The sequence below is a fragment of the Hylobates moloch genome, unplaced genomic scaffold (assembly GCF_009828535.3).
Source record: "Hylobates moloch isolate HMO894 unplaced genomic scaffold, HMol_V3 SCAFFOLD_12, whole genome shotgun sequence".
NCBI classification, from domain to species: Eukaryota; Metazoa; Chordata; class Mammalia; order Primates; family Hylobatidae; genus Hylobates; species Hylobates moloch.
This window is the reverse complement of record NW_026652287.1, coordinates 94,325,491-94,346,463: the sequence shown is the minus strand read 5'-3', so window position 1 is coordinate 94,346,463 and position 20,973 is coordinate 94,325,491. Positions and strand designations below refer to the sequence as shown.

The following is a 20,973-nucleotide window of genomic DNA, read 5'->3' as shown; positions in this document are numbered from 1 at the left end:
TATTTACCCAGTAGTCATTCAGGAGCAGGTTGTTCAATTTCCATGTAGTTGTGTGGTTTTGAGTGAGTTTGTTAATCCTGAGGTCTAATTTTATTGCACTGTGGTCTGAGAAACAATTTGTTGTGATTTCTGTTCTTTTGCATTTGCTGAGGAGTGCTTTAGTTCAATTATGTGGTCAATTTTAGAGTAAGTGCAATGTGGTGCTGAGAAGAATGTATATTCTGTTGATTTAGTATGGAGAGTTCTGTAGATGTCTATTAGGTCTGCTTGTTGCAGAGCTGAGTTCAAGTCCTGTATATCCTTGTTAACCTTCTGTCTCATTGATCTGTCTAATATTGACAGTGGAGTGTTGAAGTCTCCCATTATTATTGTGTGGGAGTCTAAGTCTCTTTGTAGGTCTCTAAGGACTTACTTTATGAATCTGGGTGCTCCTGTATTGGGTGCATATATTTAGGATAGTTAGGTCTTCTTGTTGAATTGATCCCTTTACCATTGATCCATTTACCATGACCTTGTCTCTTTTGATCTTTGTTGGTTTAAAGTCTGTTTTATCAGAGACTAGGATTTCAACCCCTGCTTTTTTTTTTGCTTTCCATTTGCTTGGTAGATCTTCCTCCTTCTCTTTATTTTGAGCCTATGTGTGTCTTTGCACGTGAGATGGGTCTCCTGAATACAGTACACTGATGGGTCTTGACTCTTTATCCAATTTGCCAGTCTGTGTCTTTTAATTGGTGCATTTAGCTCATTTACATTTAAGGTTAATATGTTATGTGTGAATTTGATCCTGTCATTACGATGTTCGCTGGTTATTTTGCCTGTTTATTGATGCAGTGTCTTCATAGCATCGATGGTCTTTACAATTTGGCCTGTTTTTGCAGTGGCTGATACCGGTTGTTTGTTTCCATGTTTAGTGCTTCCTTCAGGAGCTCTTGTAAGGCAGGCCTGGTGGTGACAAAAATCTCTTAGCATTTGCTTGTCTGTAAAGGATTTTATTTCTCCTTCACTTATGAAGCTTAGTTTGGCTGGATATGAAATTCTAGATTGAAAATTCTTTTCTTTAAGAATGTTGAATATTGGCCCCCACTCTCTTCTGGCTTGTAGGGTTTCTGCTGAGAGATCCGCTGTTAGTCTGATGGGCTTCCCTTTGTGGGTAACTCAACCTTTCTCTCTGGCTGCCCTTAACACTTTTTCCTTCATTTCAACCTTGGTGCATCTGACAATTATGTGTCTTGGAGTTGCTCTTCTTGAGGAGTATCTCTGTGGCATTCTCTGTACTTCCTGAATTTGAATGTTGGCCTGCCTTGCTAAGTTGGGGAAGTTCTTCTGGATAATATCCTGAAGAGTATTTTCCTGCTTGGTTCCATTCTCTCCGTCCCTTTCAGATACACCAATCAGACGTAGATTTGGTCTTTTCACATAGTCCCATATTTCTTGGAGGCTTTGTTCGTTTCTTTTTACTCTTTTTTCTCTAACCTTGTCTTCTCGGTTTATTTCATTCATTTGATCTTCAATCACTGATACCCTTTCTTCCACTTCATCGAATCAGCTGTTAAAGCTTCTGCATGCATCATGAAGTTCTCGTGCCATGGTTTGCACTCCACCAGGTCATTTAAGGTCTTCTCTATGCTGTTTATTCTGGTAAGCCATTCATCTAATCTTTTTTCAAGGTTCTTAGCTTCCTTGCAATGGGTTCGAACATCTTCCTTTAGCTTGGAGAAGTTTGTTATTACTGACCTTCTGAAGCCTACTTCTGTCAACTTGTCGGAGTCATTCACTGTCCAGCTTTATTCCATTGCTGGCGAGGAGCTGCGATCCTTTGGAGGAGAAGAGACGCTTCGATTTTTAGAATTTTCAGCTTTTCTGCTCTGGCTTCTCCCCATCTTTTTGCTTTTATCTACCTTTGGTCTTTGATGTTGGTGACCTAAAGATGGGGTTTTGGTGTAGATGATCTTTTTGTTGATGTTGCTGCCATTTCTTTCTGTTTGTTAGTTTTCCTCCTAACAGTCAGGTCCCTCAGCTGCAGGTCTGTTGGAGTTTGCTGGAGTTCCACTCCAGACCCTGTTTGCCTGGATATCACCAGCGGAGGCTGCAGAACAGCAAATATTGCAGAACAGCAAATACTGTTGCCTGATCCTTCCTCTGGAGGCTTTGTCCCAGAGGGTCAGCTGCCTATATGAGGTGTCTGTTGGCCCCTACTGAGAGGTGTCTCCTAGTTAGGCTACACGGGTGCCAGGGACCCACTTGAGGAGGCAGTCTGTCCGTTCTCAGAGCTCAGAAGCCATGCTGGGAGAACCACTGCTCTCTTCAGAGCTGTCAGACAGGGATGTTTAAGTTTGCAGAAGTTGTCTGCTGCCTTTTGTTCAGCTATGCCCTGCCCACAGAGGTGGAGTCTAGAGGCAGTAGGCCTTGTTGAGCTATGGTGGGCTCTGCCCAGTTTGAGCTTCCTGGCCGTTTTGTTTACCCACTTAAGCCTCAGCAATGGGGGACACCCCTCCTCCTGCCAGGGTGCCACCTCGCAGTTCGATCTCAGACTGCTGTGCTAGCAGTGAGCAAGCAAGGCTTCGTGGGCGTGGGATCCACCGAGCCAGGCATGGGAGAGAATCTCCTTGTTTGCCGGTTGCTAAGACCTTGGGAAAATGCAGTATTTGGGCGGGAGTGTCCCATTTTTCCAGGTAGTCTGTCACAGCTTCCCTTGGCTAGGAAAGGTTAATACCCTGACCCCTTGCACTTCCTGGGTGAGGTGATGCCCCGCCCTGCTTCAGCTTGCCCTCTGTGGGCTGCACTCACTGTCCAACCAGTTCCAGTGAGATGAACCAGGTACCTCAGTTGGAAATGCAGAAACCACCCATCTTCTGCGTCCGTCACACTGGGAGCTGCAGACCAGAGCTGTTCCTAGTTGGCCATCTTGGAACACCCCTCTCCTACTGTTTTCTTAAGTAACATAAAAAGTTAATGTAATAATTTAAAAACTAAGATCTGGGAACCTGAAACTTCATGTGCAAAATATTTACCGTATTGCCTGACGCATAGTAGATACTTAATTAATGTTATTAGTATCATTCATACCTAACAGTTATTATCATGATACCAATTAACATAATAAATATACAGATACTTTTAAGTTGATTTCAGATTTGTAAATCAGAATTTATAGAAGTTGAAGAAGTGAAAGAAATAGGGACAGGAGACACATTTACCTCTAATTTATTGAGTGAAACACTTTATATATAGTTTAAAGTTTATTACATATTTATTTCATGGCATTTTCTTTCTTTCTTTTTTAAGACAAAGTCTTACTGTATTCCCCAGGCTGGAGTGCAGTGGTGTGATCTTGGCTCACTGCAACCTCTGCCTCCTGGGTTTAAGCAATTTCTCCTGCCTCAGCCTCCTGAATAGCTGGGAGTATAGGTGTGCATCACCACACCCAGCCAATTTTTGTATTTTTAGTAGAGGTGGGGTTTTGTCATGTGGGCTAGGCTGGTCTTGAACTCCTGACCTCAAGTGATCTACCTACCTCAGCCTCCCAAAGTACTGGGATTACAGGCATGAGCCAATGCACCCAGCCACATTTTTTTTCAATTTAGCAAAATCACTATACTCTTATAAAGAAGCTTTTTACATGTTTGTTTTCCATTAATAATAACACATAGAATTAAAATGCAATTCAAAATGTAAAAAGTGAAATGTATTTTCATCAAAAGCACAAATTAAAGTCAGTGTAAAAAAAAGTTTCCAAATTATTTTCTTTTTTCACTACTTATAATACTTTATTCTACTTAACTTTTTAAAAAAAAAATTTCAAGTTTTATTTTAGATTCAGGGGGTACATGTGTAGATTTGTTACACAGGTATATTGCATGGTGCTGAGGCAGAACTTTTGGGTAATAAAGATTCCGTCACCTAGATGCTGAGCATAGTACCTAATAGGAAGTTTTTGAGCTCTTTCCCCCTCATCCTATCCCCTCTCTAGTAGTCCCCAGTTCTATTGTTCCCATCTTTATGTCCATATGTAGTCAGTGTTTAGCTCCCACTTATAAGTGAGAACATGTGGTATTGGTATTTGGTTTTCTGTTCCTTTGTTAATTTGCTTTGGATGATAGTCTCCAGCTGTATCTGTGTTGCTGCACAGGCACAATTTCATTCATTGTTATGTCTGCATACTATTCCGTGGTGTATATGTACCACATTTTCTTTATCCAATTCACCATTGATAGGAACCTGAGTTGATTCCGTGTTTTTGCTATTGTGAATAGTGCTGTGATGAACATACGAGTGTATGTGCCTTTTTAATAGAATGATTTATTCTCCTTTCAGTATATACCCAGTAATGGGATTGCTGGAATGGTAGTTCTATTTTTAGTTATTTGAGAAATCACCAGACTGCTTTCCACAGTGGCTGAACTAATTTACATTGCCATCAATAGTGTATAATGTTCCCTTTTTTCTGCAGCCTTACTAGCATCTGTTACTTTTTTTTTCCTTTTAGTAATAGCCATTCTCACTGGTGTGAGATGGTATCTCATTGTGTTTTTTAATTTGCATTTCTGTGATGATTAGTGATGTTGAGCATTTTTTTCATGTTTATTGGCTGCTTATATGTCTTCTTTTGAGAAGTGTCTGTTTATGTACTTTGCCCACTTTATTAATGGGGTTATTTTTTCCTTGTTGAGTTATGTAAATTCCTTATAGATTCTAGATATTAGAACTTTGTCAGATGCATAGTTTGCAGGTATTTTCTCCCATTCTGTGGGTTGTCTGTTTACTCTGTTGATAGTTTCTTTTGCCAAACAAAAGTTCATTAGTTTAATTAGGTCCCAGTTATCAATTTTTGTCTTTGTTGCAGTTGCTTTAGACCAGTGGTCCCCAAAGTCCCTGGTGCCATTTGAGACTGGGGACTGGTTTCGTGGAAGACAATTATTCCATGAACCAAGGCTTGGGGAGGAATGGTTTCAGGATGAAATTGTTCCACCTTAGATCATCAGGCATTAGGGCATTAAATTCTCATAAGGAGCATGCAACCTAGATCCCTCGGATGTGCAATTTGCAATAGGGTTCACACCACTATGAGAATCTAATGCTGCCACTGATCTGACAGGAGGTAGAGCTCAGGCAGTGATGGTCGCTCACCTGCTGCTCACTTCCTGCTGTGTGGCCCCATTCCTGACAGGCCATGGACTGGTAATGGTCTATGGCCTGAGGTTTGGGGACCCTTGCTTTAGAGGGTCATAAATTTAGTCATGAATTTTTTCCAAGGCTAATGTCCAGAATGGTATTTCCTAATTTATATTGAGTTATCTTTTGGGTGTGGTTAAAAGTAGAGATCCAGTTTCATTCCTTTGCCTATGGCTAGCCAGTTTTCCCAACACCAATTATTAAATAGGGAGTCTTTTCCCCATTGTTTGTTTTTGTCAACTTTGTTGAGCATCAGATCGTTGTAGATATGCAGCTTTATTTCTGGTTACTGTATTCTGTTCCATTTGGCTGTATGTCTGTTTTTGTACCAGTATCTTTATATATACTTTTAAAAAATCATGTCAACAATGCTGGGAGTTAGATAATCATCTTCATTTTATAAATGAGAAGATGAAAACAATGAGACTGGCCCAAGGTCACACAACTAGTATATGGTCAGGATTCAAATCTAAGTAGTCTGGGGATTTCTGCTTCTGGCTAGGATGGAATAGGGATGGAATTTACTTTAAGGCCTTTACTGAAAACTGGGACAAAATATAGGAAACTACAGTTTTCAGACATTGGAAAACAGGCAGCACAGGGAAGATCTGAGGGAAGGAAAACAAATGATAAGAGCTCTATGATTGCCCCATCTTAGGCTCTGGAGAGAGTTTCCAGGCCACCGTGCAGAGATAAAAAACCTAAATTGAGCTACATGATCTTTGAGCTGAGGAGTTGGAGTTCAGAATCTGAGAGGCCGAGGAAACTAGAATTTGAAAAGCAGAGTATTGGAGAGCTCCAGAGTTCTGCAGAGGGTAACTTTGCAGTATCGATTAGCTCATGTGTGGAGGAAACTATACAAAGCCAGAGAAAGAAAATTATTTAGGTGGGACAGTCCCTAGAGTTCACATGGGCCTGGGAAAATTTATTTTTCCATTAGACAGAGTGGAAAGATACTCTAATGCATGGTACTTTGAGTAGAAATCTCAGAAGAATTTTGCCTCAGTAGCAGGGCCAAATTAGCCATAGACTAAAGGCTATTCTGGTCTGGTTAACAAGAATAAAAGTAAGATTTGAAAAGATCAGACTATTTCTAAGTACAGTAACATGTTGCTTAATGACAGGGATATGTTCTGAGAAATGTGTCATTAGGCGATTTTGTCATGTGCAAACATCATAGACTATATATATATCTACCTAGATGGCACAGTATACTACATACCTAGCCTATATGGTACAGCCTATTACTCCTAGGCTACAAACCTGTACAGCTTATCACTGTACTGAATACTGTAGGCATTGTAACATAATGGTTAATATTTGTGTACCTAAACATAGAAAAGGTTTAAACAGTGAAAATACAATATTATACTCATGGAACCCCTGTCATATATGTGGACTGTTGTTGACTGAAACTTCATTATGTGGCTCATTACTGTATCTTAGCTGCATTCCAGAACAAAGATTCAGAAATATGTAAAGGAAAGCAAAGAATCCAGCTCTGAAAAAAAAACATTAAATTCACAATGTCTGACATCCAGTCAGAAATGACTGGGCAGCCCAGGTGGGTTCATTGGTGAACTCTATCAGACATTTACGGGAGAATTTATGTTAATTCTCTATAATCTCTTCCAGCAGACAGAATCAGAGGAAATGCCTCCTAACTCATTCTACAAGGCCAGCATTATCCTAATACCAAAACCAGACAAAGACATCTTCACCTGGGTAATAACAAGGGCTCCCATCCTCTGCCATGGTATCACTAGAGACAGTATGAGGAGCTTGGACATCCACTCTCAACTGGCAGTAATGAGGTACCCTGCCCTCATCCTGCTTGGGTCATGTCCGAGGAGGCCTAGTACAGGGTCAGGACTTCAACCACTACTCAGCTGTGTGTTGTCAATGGAGGCCACATCTGGCCCTGTGGTATCGATGGAGGTAACATGAGGAGCAATAATAAATTACTCCTACGCTTCCCATCCAGGGAGGTGTCAGTTGAGGCCTAATGGGGAACAAGAACTCCCACCCCTGTTCAGCATGGGTATCATGAGGAGCCCTCCCACCTCGGGTATCAAGAGAAGTAGAGTGGAGAATCGGGACTACCACCTCCTGGCAGTAATGAGGTGGCAACACCACCCATCCCCTACCATAGCAATATCACAAAAAGCCAGCTAATACAAACTTTGTTTAAGATCTGGAGTCTCATAACTTAATTCCCCAAATGTCCAAGTTTCCGTTGAAAATCGCTTGTCACACCATGAACTAGGAAGGTCTGAAAGTGAATATAAAACACACTAATAGATGCCAACACTGAGATGCAGAGGTGTTAGAATTATTTGACCAACATTTCAAAGCAGCCATGGTAAGAATGATTCAATGAGCAATTATGTGGTTGAAACAAACAAACAAAAAAGACTTAGCAAAGAAACAGAGAATAAAGAGAAGAAAATTCGAAATTTTAGAACTGAAAAATAGAGTAAGAAAGCCTGAGTTGCCAGGCTCAACTGCAGAATGGAAGGGATAGAGGAAAAAATTACTGAACTTAAAGGTAGAACATTAGAAATTACCCAGTCTGAACAGACTAGAGAAAATAGATTTAAAAAGCAAATAAACAGAGATTCTCAGTGTCCTGTAGGACTATAACAAAAGATCTAAGATTTCTGTCCTTGAAAGAAGAAAGAGGGCAGGGTGAAAAGGTAATGGAAGAAATAATGACTGAAAACTTTCCAAGTTTGATAAAGGCACAAACATGTAGCTTCAAGAAGCTGAACACATTCACAGCAAGAGATACCATAGTCAGGTTTATAAAAACTATAGGAAGATCTTGAAAGCAGCCCAAGAAATTATCTTACCCATTGGGGAAAACAATTAGAAAACTAGCTCATTTCTCATCAGAAATCATAGAGGCCAGAAGGAAGTGGCACATTATCAAGTGCTGAAAGATAAGGACTGTCAACTCATAATTCTATATCCAGCAAAAATATCCTTCAGGAATGTAGGGGAAATTAAGACATTCTCAAATGAAGGAAAATCAAGAGAACTTTTTGCCAGTAGACCTATCCAAAAGAGAAGTTTGTCTAAACAGGAAGAAAACAGTAAAAAGAAGGAATCTCAAAATATTAGGAAGGATAAATGTACATGGGAAACAAAACTGTGGGTATATGTAATAGACTTCCTTTTGCCTCATGAATTTTCTAAATTTTGTTTGGTGGTTGAAGTAAAAATTTTAACTGATGTGGTTCTAAATGTATAGAGAAAATATTTTAGGTAATTATATTATAAATGAGCAAGGGCAAAGGGATATAAAAGGAGGTTTAGTTTCTACACATCATTCAAACTGACAAAATGAATTCAGTAGACCATGATAAGTTACATAAATATAATAACTAGAACAACCACTAAGACAGCTATACAAGGAGATACATTTAAAACATTATAGATAAAATGGAATCCTGAAATATGTTCATGTAACAGGCAAGAAAAAGAAAACAGAGAAAGTAAAAACAGAGAAGAAACAGAACAAAAGTGACTTAACATATCAATCATAATAAATGTAAATGGTCTGAATACATGAATTAAAATACAGATATTTACAGTGTAGATTTTTAAAAATGACCTAACTGTACTGACAGTCCCCAGATTACAATGGTTGAACTTGGATGATTTTTCAACTTAACAGCGGGTTTATTGGGATGTAACTCCATTGTAAGTCAGGGTGCTCCTTATGACATATGGTTTCTACTGAATTCATGTCACTTTATACCATTGTAAAGTTGAAAAGTTGTAACTTGAACCATCATAAGTCAGGGTCCATATGCTGAGTTGCCGGCATAAACTGCATTTTTCACTTTTTATGAGTTTATTGGGATGTAATTGCATCATAAGTCAAGGGGTAACTGTATGATGTCTATAAGAAACTCCAAGTATAACAGTATAGGCAGTTTGTAAATAAAAGGATATACAAAGATATATCATGGACTCATTAATTAAAAGCAGGAGCAGCAGTATTAATATCAGAGCAGACTTCAGGGCAAAGGAAAATAACAAAGAAAAATACCAGATTTATATAGAAAGAGATTGTATAATGACAAAAGAGGTCAACCCAGCAAGAAGGCACAGGAATACTAAATGTATGTGCACCAGAGGTGCAAAATGTTTGAAGCAAAAATTGATAGAACCAAAAGGAGAAATAGACAAATGTATAATTATAGTTGGTGACTTCATACCCCTCTCTCAACAAGTGATAGAACAATTAAAAATCAGCAAGGATAAATAAGAAGGCAATAACACCATCAACCATCAGAACCTAAATAACATTTATAAAACATGCCACCCAAGGAGAACACCCAGACATATTCTTTTGAAGTATTCACTGAATGTATATAAATGCTCACTGAACATATACAAGATAGACCATATCCTGGGCTATAAAATAAACCTCAACAAACTTATACAACTTGAAATCATCATGAGTGAGTTTTCTGACCACAATAGAATCAAACTAGAAATTAATAACAAAATAACAGGGAAATCTTCAAACACTTGGAACTGAAATGACATACTTAAAAAAATTTATGGGTCAAGGCGGAAATTTGAAAGAAAAACATTTCCATGAGATTACATTTCAAAAAATACATTGGATGAAAATGAAAATGCAGCATATCAAAATTTTAGGACACAGCTAAAGCAGTGCCAAGAAAAATTTAAGCTCCCACCTCAAGAACCTAGAAAAAGAGTATCAAAATAAAAGTAAAGCAAGCAGAAGGAGGGAAATAATAAACATAGCAGAAATTGAAAACAAAAATAATAGAGAAAATCAGTGAAACAAAGAGCTGGTTCTTTGAAAAGATAATAAAATTGACCAACTTTTAGCAAGACTAACAAAAAAGATGGAAGATACAAATTTTCCCTGTCTCAGGAATGAAAGAGTATCACTCATGACCTTGCAGACATTAGAAGGGAAATAAGATAATCCTTTGAACAACTCTAATAAATTTGACAATGCAGATGAAATGGATCAATTTCTTAAAAGGTACAAACTACCACAACTCATTTAATGTGAAATTGGCAGTTTGTATAGACCTATTACTGTTAGGGAAATTGAATCTGTAATTTTAAAACTCCCAAAATGAATAGTTAACTAGAGAATTTTACCAGGTGTTTAAAGAAGAATTAGTACCAATTCTACATAATGTCTTCCCCAAAAATGGAAGAGGAATGTTACCAATAGGGGAATCTTGGTTAAAGGATATACAGGATCCCTCTATATTAATCCTTATAATAATTCTTGTGAACCTACCATTATCTGAAAAAGTTTAATTTTAAAAGAAGTAACTGAAGAAAGAAAAGACATACAGCGGAACAAATGATGACAACAGACTTATTTTTACAAGTAATACAAGCCAGAAGACAGTAAAGCAATATCTTTAAAATACTGAAAGAAAAAAGAAACCTAGGTAGTTTGATTCCAGAGCCTTTTCTTTTACCCATATCCCTATGTTATATTGTAAAGGTAATAAAAACAAAGAAGGATGGAGTAATTGGGTAACACTACCTTTCCCTCTTGTGTGCCTTGGGGAATTGAAGTGCTCTCATTTTTTGAAAAGGAAATCAGTCACTATTCCTAGTCCCTATTGTTTCTGTTTAGTTTCCTTTACTTCAATAACTTTTTTAAAAGTAATATTAGTTAACACATTGTCTTATCTGTCAAGTAAGTTTATATTTAGAATAGAATAGAGTAAATGTAGAGGTAACTGCAATACAGGCAGATTTAAATAAAGTTCATAAAAGAGAAATTTAAACAAAGCCCTTTGGAAATTTAGAGGAAAGATTGAGAGCACAAGAAATTGAGGACATCAAGGAAGATGACATGTGAGTCTGATTGAGAATGGCGGAAAAGGAAAGAGCTGAGGCTGTATCCAAGATCTGTGCCAAATGTCTGGGACATGAGTAGTGTTATGGCAGTGATTGAATATAATAAGCTCTGCATCAGCAGAGGTTTTGTGTTTGCTTCTCTGCTGGGTTGTATCCTTACTACCTAAAACGGTGTGGGGTACTTAGTAAGTACTCAGTAAATATTTGTTGCCTGAATAAATAAATGAATAGCAAAATTAGATGGCAGTTTTGGTAAGAATGATTTGATATGTCTGGTTTAGGAGTTATAAACATGGAATCTAATTTGCAGTCATCAGCTAGCTGTCATCCAGTCTCATAGCTTCAACTATCACTTCGGCTATCACACAGATGCCTCTCAAAATGTGAAAGAAAGCAATAATACAGGAAGTATTCAGGTCAAGAACATTGTGAACTGTGTGACCCCATGTATAAAATGGGGACTACAAGAGAAATTATTTTTAATGTTGATTTTACATGTAGAGCACTTAGCTCAGTATTTGATCCATAGTAAGTACTCAGTAGAGGGCACCATTGTCTGAACTTGAGTTACACATTGACTCCTGACCTTAGATGAGCCATCACACCTCTAACATAGCACATTAAAACCATACCAAGTTACCTCATGTAAAAGGTAAACAGTATCTTAAAGATCAGCTAGCCCAAGTTCTTCATTTAAACTGAGGACAGAATACAGTGGATAAAAAGGTAATCCGGGACCAAACCAGGAAGTAATAGTTATTTGTAAAGCGTGGGAGGAAAAATAGGAGAGAAACACTGATTAGTTGAGCTTTTGAGGGCTTAACTCTAAATGCCACAGCTGCCTTCAAGGATAAATTTTATTCTCTGGAAAATAATATTTGTCTGCTGGATAGCTCTACCTATATTTCTCATTGGCATTTAAATTCAGCATGTCCAAAAACAAACTGGAGTCACTATGTGTTAAAACTAAAAAGGTTGTTAGAGTACATCTATTTCAGTTTCCCATTTTACAGGTGTGGAGAACAGATCCTGCCCTGGGGTGGAGGTCTTAAAACTTTTTAGATTCATTGATAGTGCTGTGATCAAACAGTTGTTTCTTGGACCACTTTTGCCTAGGTTTTGGAGGATTCCTTTAGGTTTTGTTTTGTTTTTTTTTTTGTGGGGTGAGGGTGCTTACAGTGAGCCTTCGATGTTCATCCTGGCTACAAACAACCTCTGTCTTGTTTTGAGCAGTGGTTTTCAACTTCTTTTTAAAAAACAAAAAACCCAGCTGAATCATTTACTTAAGTTGAATCATTTGAAGAAACCCCAAAAAGAGACTAAAAATAGACGCTTATGGTTAATGCCAGAGATTTGGTGGGGGTGGTGGTAGGGGATAGATAGTTGGGGAGATCAGGAAAGGGAAAGAAAGAGTTCTAGACCCTGATTGCTTGCCCCTGGTCTCTAGAGGTGAGGAGCTTCTGAAATGCCTCAGAGGTTAGGAAACAGTTTGAAACCCACTGATTTGGAGGCCCACGAAGTCCAGCAGTGATAATTGGCATGAATGACAAGACCACTGGTGTCTCTGCTCTGCAAGTTCCCCAGTGACTTTAACACCTGCCCTGGAGTAATGATTTTTCAATTCTTCCTTGAATCTAAGAACTAAGAACTAGGCCATCATTACAATTAGGACTTTAATAAACTCTCAGCTATCATTTAAAAACTCTCATCAATCACATTTGCTTTTATGTACACAGACAGGCAGTTTTTGTGTGAATTAAGTTGCCCTGACATAGATAATTTTATTAGTATAGACTAGCTCAAGAATTACAGTCATGTGAGGAAAAGCTTAGGAGTAGTCAGAGTTTTGGTCATGAACCCCTATAATGTTATGATGAATTTTAAAATACTTGATGTATTTTTAATACTTATTTTTATAGTATTATAATTTTAAGTTTCAGTCAGCAACTGATTAAGCCCTGTTCTAGACACCACGTGGAGATAGAGGGAAAACAGGACACAGTCCTTGACCTCACATTTGAGTCCCACTAAGAACAAAAAGATAGTGATACTTAACATTTTTTCCTTTGTACTTTATTTCAGCACCTGAGCTTTGTTTTGTGCATTTTTTAATTTTACTGACTTGTAAAGCATGTTCATGACTGAAAGTTTAAAATTTAACCTTGTATGCTTTCTTTAAAATTATTATTAGATTGCAAGACTGGAGGAAGATAAAGAAGAACTACGTAACCAGCTGCTTAATGTTGATCTCACAAAAGACAGCAAACGAGTGGAACAACTTGCTCGAGAAAAAGTCTATTTGTGTCAAAAATTAAAAGGTTTAGAGGCTGAAGTAGCGGAATTAAAGGCTGAAAAGGAGAATTCTGAGGCTCAGGTGGAAAATGCCCAAAGAATACAGGTGCGGCAGTTGGCTGAGATGCAGGCTACAGTCAGATCCCTGGAGGTAAGATTCTAATTACTTCCCAGTAGAGTATGGCATACTTTTTTAAAGTGCAATTGACAAGCCTTTGATTTTTAGAGTATAAATGTATGCTCTCCAAGCTAATGCTGATGCATTTGTGTAATCCCAAGAGTATTTATTCTTTTAGTAAAGAAGAAAGCTATTGATTCATAAGCAATACGTATGCTACCACATTTACAAAGGGATATTTATTCTTTGGGAGTCAAGTCACCTATCTAAAATGTCTTAACTCTTAAAATGCCACATAATAGAATATGCAAAATAAAAATATATGTATTTGAGTTTCTGAGAGTAAAGTCTTCTCAAACCAGAAAGAATAATTTCTTTCAAGATAGTACATTCCTTACACTGGGATTTGAGGTCTATAAAGTCACAAATCCTGTTTGAACAGAAATACCATACTGATGTATCTTATGACAGCTTCTTGCCAGAGTAGTAAAATCCAACTGTAAAGGTATACATGCCTCTACAGAATTATTTCCCTGGGTTCATTAGAGAAAGATAAGTGTTGGCAGACCTGACTGGTACTCCTAGGGGTATTGCCTTATGAAAATTGTTGGCTTCCATTTTATTCAGATACACTTATTATTCTTAGTTCTTAGTGCCTAACTTGTAGCAAACATACCTGTTTAATTGTTTTTATTTATTTTGTACAGTTCAAAGTGTTTCTTTTTCCTTTGGAATAGTTATAAAATGATTTGGGTGGGGGGGACATTAGCGGGCATTTAATTTGTAGTTAAAATCAATATCCAAATCCAAGATGGTGATTTTTTTTTTTCCCCAGCCAGTGGTACAGGAGTACATTGGTACATTTTGAAGAGTAGAAGTTACTTTTTTATTTTGTTACATGACACTCTGTCAGTATTTACTGGTTTTCTGAATTAAAAGTTGTCAGTATCATTGTACCTTAAACATGAAGCAGTTCATTTTGAGACTGTTTATATTGCCATCCTTCCATCCTTAATGTATTTTACACAGTGACAGAATAAGTGAGATGATTGCAGTTGAATATAGCATACAGTCCTGATGTGAAACTTTCCACTGAGGTCCTTTAGAGTGATTATTTTCAGGGCAAGTTGAATGATGACAAAAGATTTATTTGTGACATTTTCAGAAGAGCCTATATTTAATTTTATCATTTGTCAGATGAAATGAAAAGAAGCATATGACAGCAAGCATTTCTTTCTTCTTTAACTTTCTTGGCTATCATTGTGCCCAGAGAGTATTATTTCATATATGAAGAAAATAGTTTTTTTCCCTAATTATTTGTCGAATATAGTCTTTACCATATTTAAGATAGATGTTCCGCAACTTAAGGTGGTTTGACTTATGATTTTTTGACTATATGATGGTGTGAAAGCCATATATGTATTGAAGTACTTTGAATTTTGATCTTTTCCTGGGTTACTGATATGTGGTGTGATTACTCTTAATGCTGGGTAGCTGCACCGAGCCACAGTTCCCAGTCAGTCACGTGATCATGAGGGTAAATAACCTCTTTACAGAGTACTGTGTTGCCAAATGATTTTTTCCAACTCTAGGCTAATGCACGTGTTTTGGGGATGCTTAAGGTAAGCTAGTCTAAGTTATGGACTTAGGTATTTTCAATTTGTGATGGGTTTATCAGGATGTAACCCCATCATAAGTCGAAGAGCATCTATATGTACGAAATGAGATGTTATAAAACTGAAATTTATCCTTTAAATGCCAAAATGTTTTCATTTTAATTATGTTGAGGTTGGGTGGGGTCGCTTACGCCTGTAATCCCATCACTTTGGGAGGCTGAGGTAGCTGGATCCCCTGAGCTCAGGAGTTTGAGATGAGCCCGAACAACACGGGTGAAACCCTGTCTCTACAAAAAATACAAAAATTAGCCAGGCGCCATGGTGTGCACCTGAAGCCCTAGCTACTCGGGAGGCTGAGGCAGGAGAATTGTTTGAGCTCAGGAGGCGGAGGTTGTGGTGAGCCAAGATCATGCCATTGCACTGCAGCCTGGGAGACAGAGCAAGACCTTGTCTCAAAAAAATATATATATATATATAATATATATATATTATACGTATAATATATATATTATGCTATAATATATATACATATAATATATAATATATACGTATATATTATATAATATATACGTATATATTATATATATTATGTTAAGTAGACATGTTTTTTTAAAAAAGATTTTAGTTCCCCTCCCCTCATGAAAGAGTACTATTGATATTACCATCCAGAAACTTTTTTGACAACCTATAGACTTCATTAGCAATCTTGTGTCATGAGATCAAGAGCCTCTTTGCTCATACTTAAAAAGTCTGCAGATGAGCTGAGGATTTTGAAATCATATCTTTCCCTGTTTCTTTTTTTAAAAATCATTGATTTTAGATTTTCAGTTTTTACTTGTTACTATCAATGAGCCCTGTCTTCTACTTTCTAATATGCTTTTTCCTCTCTGTTGTAGACTGGAAACTTCCAAAATGTTTGAAATAAGTCAGTGTTAAGAGTAAATAGACATCAAATGAATGCCTTAGGTACTTTCTCTCATGAGAGAAGTATATAAACTTTATTTTGTTGATGGTCATTCATATGTTGTTTGTCTAGATACCTTTGTTGCATATTTCCTGGAACACTATCTTTCGTTTGAATTCTACCAATTAGTTTGAGAAAATTTTTGTTACATTGGTATATGTTAATGTGCGGTTTTGAATAATTTTTGTATAATTATAAATGTATTTTAAATAGTGCTTGATTTTGAAATACTTGAAAAATGAATGAAGTTTAAAATATTTTGTTTGAATCAAAGGCTGAAAAACAATCAGCTAATTTACGGGCAGAACGCTTGGAAAAAGAGCTACAATCAAGCAGTGAACAAAATACCTTTTTAATTAATAAATTGCATAAAGCTGAACGAGAAATAAATACATTGTCCAGTAAAGTAAGTTGTTTTATGTTTCTGTTTCATTCTTTAGAATGTTTGTTACTATATAATGATAAATTTTATTTTTAATAATTGATTTCTTTATACTGAAATGTTTTATTATATCATTCTACCTTCTAAGAAATAAATACATTGATCAGTAGAGTATGTTATCTTATGCCTCTATTTCATTCTTTAGAATGCTTGATACTGTACAGTGACAAATTTTGTGTTTAGTTCTCTGTATTGAAATATTTTTAATCCTATCATTCTACCTTCCAAATACATGCAGAATCTGATCAATTCTTACCACATCCACTGTGACTATTCTAGTCCAAGCCATGATTTTTCTAGGCTCAATTTCTGTGCTAGGTTGCTAACTGGTCTTTCTGCTTTCTACCCATTCAGAGCTCTGTATGATCTGGATCCTGCAGTTTTTCACAGCCGTGACCACGTATTTTTCCTCCTGTTCACTTTGCTCCCTTTGGCCTTCTCACTCTTTGAGCAAACTCACTTCTTGCTCAGGGTTTCTGCACTTGGCTGAGCTTGGCTCAGTCTTCCCTCACATATCCACATAACTTGCTTCCTCACCCCCTATATGTTGCCTAACCAGGGAGGCTTTCCTTGTCTTCACATCGTAAAACAGCATCTTCCTTCTTTCTCTGCCTTTCTCTCTATCTTCCTTACCTGCTTCATAGCTCTTAATACTATCTGATATAGTTATTTGGTTTTTATCTTTTGGTCTCTCCTTTTCTTTCCCACCACCTTCCCCTCAACCCAATATAAGCTCCAAGAGAGCAGGGACATTGTTTTCATCACTACTGTTTTTCCAGCTTCTAGAACGGTGCTGGCACATAGTAGGTACTCAATAAATATTTCTTCAATGAATAAATTAGTAGTAGCAGCATGATCTACATTTATATTCTCCTTAACAGACTGGATTCAAATTCTGATTTTTCCGTTACTAAAAAAAAGCTGTGTGACCTTGGGTAGTTCACCGTCTCTCTGAAACGTAAGTGCCTTTGTCTATGAAATGGGACTAATACCTACCTTATAGAGTTGTGGCAAAAATTAAACGTAGCTGATGATGAAAATGATAATAGCAGTGATTATACACTGGTGATATCCTTAAATAAGAAAATATTGTAACATAAAGAATACAGGATTTTTAGTCCGTTGACTAGTCTGTATCTCACTGTCTCAATAAGTATGTGTAACCTTAGGCAAGTTACCTAATATCATTAGGATCCAATTTCCTTATATCTGTAAGAACCCTTCCAGCCTACTAAGACTGTGTAAGAACTACTAGGAAATAATTTGACTGCCTCCTGATTAACTATAAGTAGATTATATATTTAACAGATACACATTGAACGCTTATAACTATAGCGTATACAAAAAAATAGATATAAAACACACCAGTAAATTCAGGATATAGGGAGTTTCCATGCTTTTCTTCCAATTCCAGTATAAATTATTTTCAGTTTTGTAAAGTAATATTGAGTACCTAGTATTTGCAGGACATTGTTCTTGACCTGAGTAGCCAGACTACACTGCTGGAATAATTGGAACCACAGTTGTCACAGTAGGACATGGGATGTGCTGGCTTCTGCTGTGGCTTCTCTCTTGGGGGGTCACCAAGTATAATACTTTTCATACAGTACATTTTACCTGAGCTCCCTAGCTCACCTGTGTGCTGACCCTGATTTTTCTTCTTTTTTTTCCGTATACATACTCTTCCCTATTGCTCTTTCCTTTTAGAGTTAGAGCATAGGTGATTTCTCCTACTCCACTGAAGAAAGAACAGCAATCTAGTATAGTATTTATTTCTCTGTGCTTGTATATTAATACACATTGCTAAGAGTTACCTGTCTTTTTAAAGGCACACTTGCATTATTTTGCATATAAATGGAGTATTAAATACCATCCTTCAACTTTAAACAAACCAAGTTTCATTTGAAGTCTTGTATGTAAAGATTCCATTGGAAGGGTAAATTTTAAAATAATATTTCAAACATGACTGCCACGGTTTTCTTTGCAACTTGAAGTTTTCATCAACATTTTGCAATTCTAGCAAATGGTTGTTTGCAGTGCAAAGGAACACATGGGGTGTGTTTGTGTAAGTTATTCAAATTCATAAATGTTTGTCAGATTTTAGAACAAAGTTATGTCAGTGTGAGTATCAGTGTCTTGGATTAAAAGGTATTACCAAAGATGGCCGGAAAATGATGACCTTAAAGAGATTTCACATTCAGTGAGGTAAATTCTTCTAGTTCCCTCTTAAGGTTTTTCATTTTCAGAATGCCAATAAAAGGTAGTTTTAAGGAAGCCACCCAACAGAGTTGTCCTTATTTACCTACATTAATTAGGTAATTACGTCTCAGAACTTTGAAAAAGATCAAGATTTAAGTACCGTCTCTTTGGAAGTCGTATCCAGAGCTTCTTAGGTAATACATATTGTCAATTATATTTCCGTTTCTTGCTTATTTATACTGTGCGCTTGTGTGTCTTTCTGTGAGTATGTGTACTTTAACAGATACTGACCCCCTGTAAAATGCCCAGTATTGCCAGTTTTGACATTTATTAAAGTTTTTTTAGTAATATCTGAATACTTCCATTGTGTCAAAAACATAAAGCAAATTCACAACATAAAGGCCAGAATCTATATGGCAAACATTCTGTGAAGAACAGGGTGACTTGGTCCAGTGGAGCTTCAGGAGACCATGAATTGCTTGAAATTTTATGCAGCATTTTAACATGAGCATTTTATTTTTAAAAAATCCCTAATTTTCCTAGGATTTGGGACTTGATCACAAAGAACATTAAGAACCAAGGATCTAGGGGCAGAAAGAAACTTTATTGTAACATTTGGAATTTGGTTCAGATTACTCATAGAAAAGTGCTATTATTTGTCATTACTGGGTAATAAATTTTCATACATTATTTTAAGTAAAATTCCTTTTAGTGTATTTTTAGGAAATTAACATTGATCGTATAAGTGATGCATCAGTGATGTTAGGATAATAGAAATAAGGCGATAAAGAAAAACTTAAGATCCGTAAATGAGTGCATTTGAATCCAGAGAGGACAGGTAAATTGCTTGAGCATATACCACTGGTTTAACAGCAAAAGTAGGCCTGAAGACAGACCTCACTTGTTGCTTGACTTCCTATTTGGTGTTCTTTCAGTTTCAATAATTATAGTTTAGTTAAAAATGTCTTCTCATTTCAGTAAATTTCAGGGTGAAATGAATAAGAAATAAGTTATTATAGATCTTGAAGTTACCATGAGATGAATCAACTTCCTATGAAAATAAGATGGCTCTAATTTTCCACCTCATGCAGCTATAGTATGTTTGTTAATGAAATGCTGTGTCATTCTTAACCTTTTACAGTTAGTATATAATAGCAGGTTATAATCGCATTGGTCATAGTGATTGGATTTTCTTTGTAATTGTATTTCTTCAAAATTTTAAAGTATTTATAATTTAAATTCTATCTGTCCATGAAATCATAATGTAGTAAAATCCAATCTACAGAAAGTTTAAGTATTAAAACAAATTATCAGCTGCTTTCATGTAAACATCATTTTATAAAACTTGCTTTTATAGAAAAGAACTTCCAAAAGGAAATTAAAAATGCAGGCCAGGGCTGGGCACGGTGGCTCACGCTTGTAATCCCAGCACTTTGGGAGGCCGAGGCAGGCGGATCACGAGGTCAGGAGATGGAGACCATGGTGAAACCCCGTCTCTACTAAAAATACAAAAAATTAGCCGGGCGTGGTGGCGGGCGCCTGTAGTCCCAGCTACTCGGAGAGGCTGAGGCAGGAGAATGGCGTGAACCCGGGAGGCGGAGCTTGCAGTGAGCCGAGATTACGCCACTGCACTCCAGCCTGGGTGACAGAGCGAGACTCCGTCTCAAAAAAAAAAAAAAAAATGCAGGCCAGGCGTGGTGGCTTACTCCTGTAATCCCAGCACTTTGGAAGGCCGAGGCAGGTGGATCACGAGGTCAGGAGTTCAAGACCAGCCTGGCCAAGATGGTGAAACCCCATCTCTACTGAAAATACAAAATTTAGCCAGGTGTGGTGGTGCATGCCTGTAATCCTAGCTACTCAGGAGGCTGAGGCAGAGAATTTGCTTGAACCCAGGAGACGGAGGTTGCAGTAAGCTGAGATCAAGCCACTGTACTCCAGCCTGGGTGACAGAGCGAGACCTGTCTCAAAAAATAAATAAATAAAAATGCAAAACTGATGTCAGCACAGGGTCGCCATTTTATGTACGGTCATTTAAAAGTCTACGAGTTAATTTGGAGGGATGTTTTATTCTAGTTACCAGTACAAAGGCAGTACTCTTCTGTTTATTTTGTTGAGATGAGGATTTTGCATGAAACTATTCTTTGAAACATTTTCAGGACCTTTTGTTGATGGAGTATCTTCCAATAAGACACTTCTGTTTCTCATCCTTGCCCTCTTTGGCTCTAGGACCTCTTTTTGATTTGTGTCTGACTCCCAACTCCAGTATTTATGGGGTTTTATTGGACTCTTAAGTAAA

General features: G+C 37.2%; 1 protein-coding gene across 5 annotated transcripts in view; it reads left to right on the top strand.

Moving 5' to 3' along the window:
- CEP83 (centrosomal protein 83) overlaps positions 1-20,973 on the top strand; it is a 137,048-nt gene that overhangs the window by 62,247 nt on the left and 53,828 nt on the right. For all 5 annotated transcript variants that reach the window (XM_058425300.1, XM_032170911.2, XM_032170914.2 and 2 more), the window contains exons 6-7: positions 13,238-13,489; positions 16,311-16,442. In XM_058425300.1, coding sequence (XP_058281283.1) covers positions 13,238-13,489; positions 16,311-16,442 — 384 coding nt within the window. The remainder of the gene's footprint in view (positions 1-13,237; positions 13,490-16,310; positions 16,443-20,973) is intronic.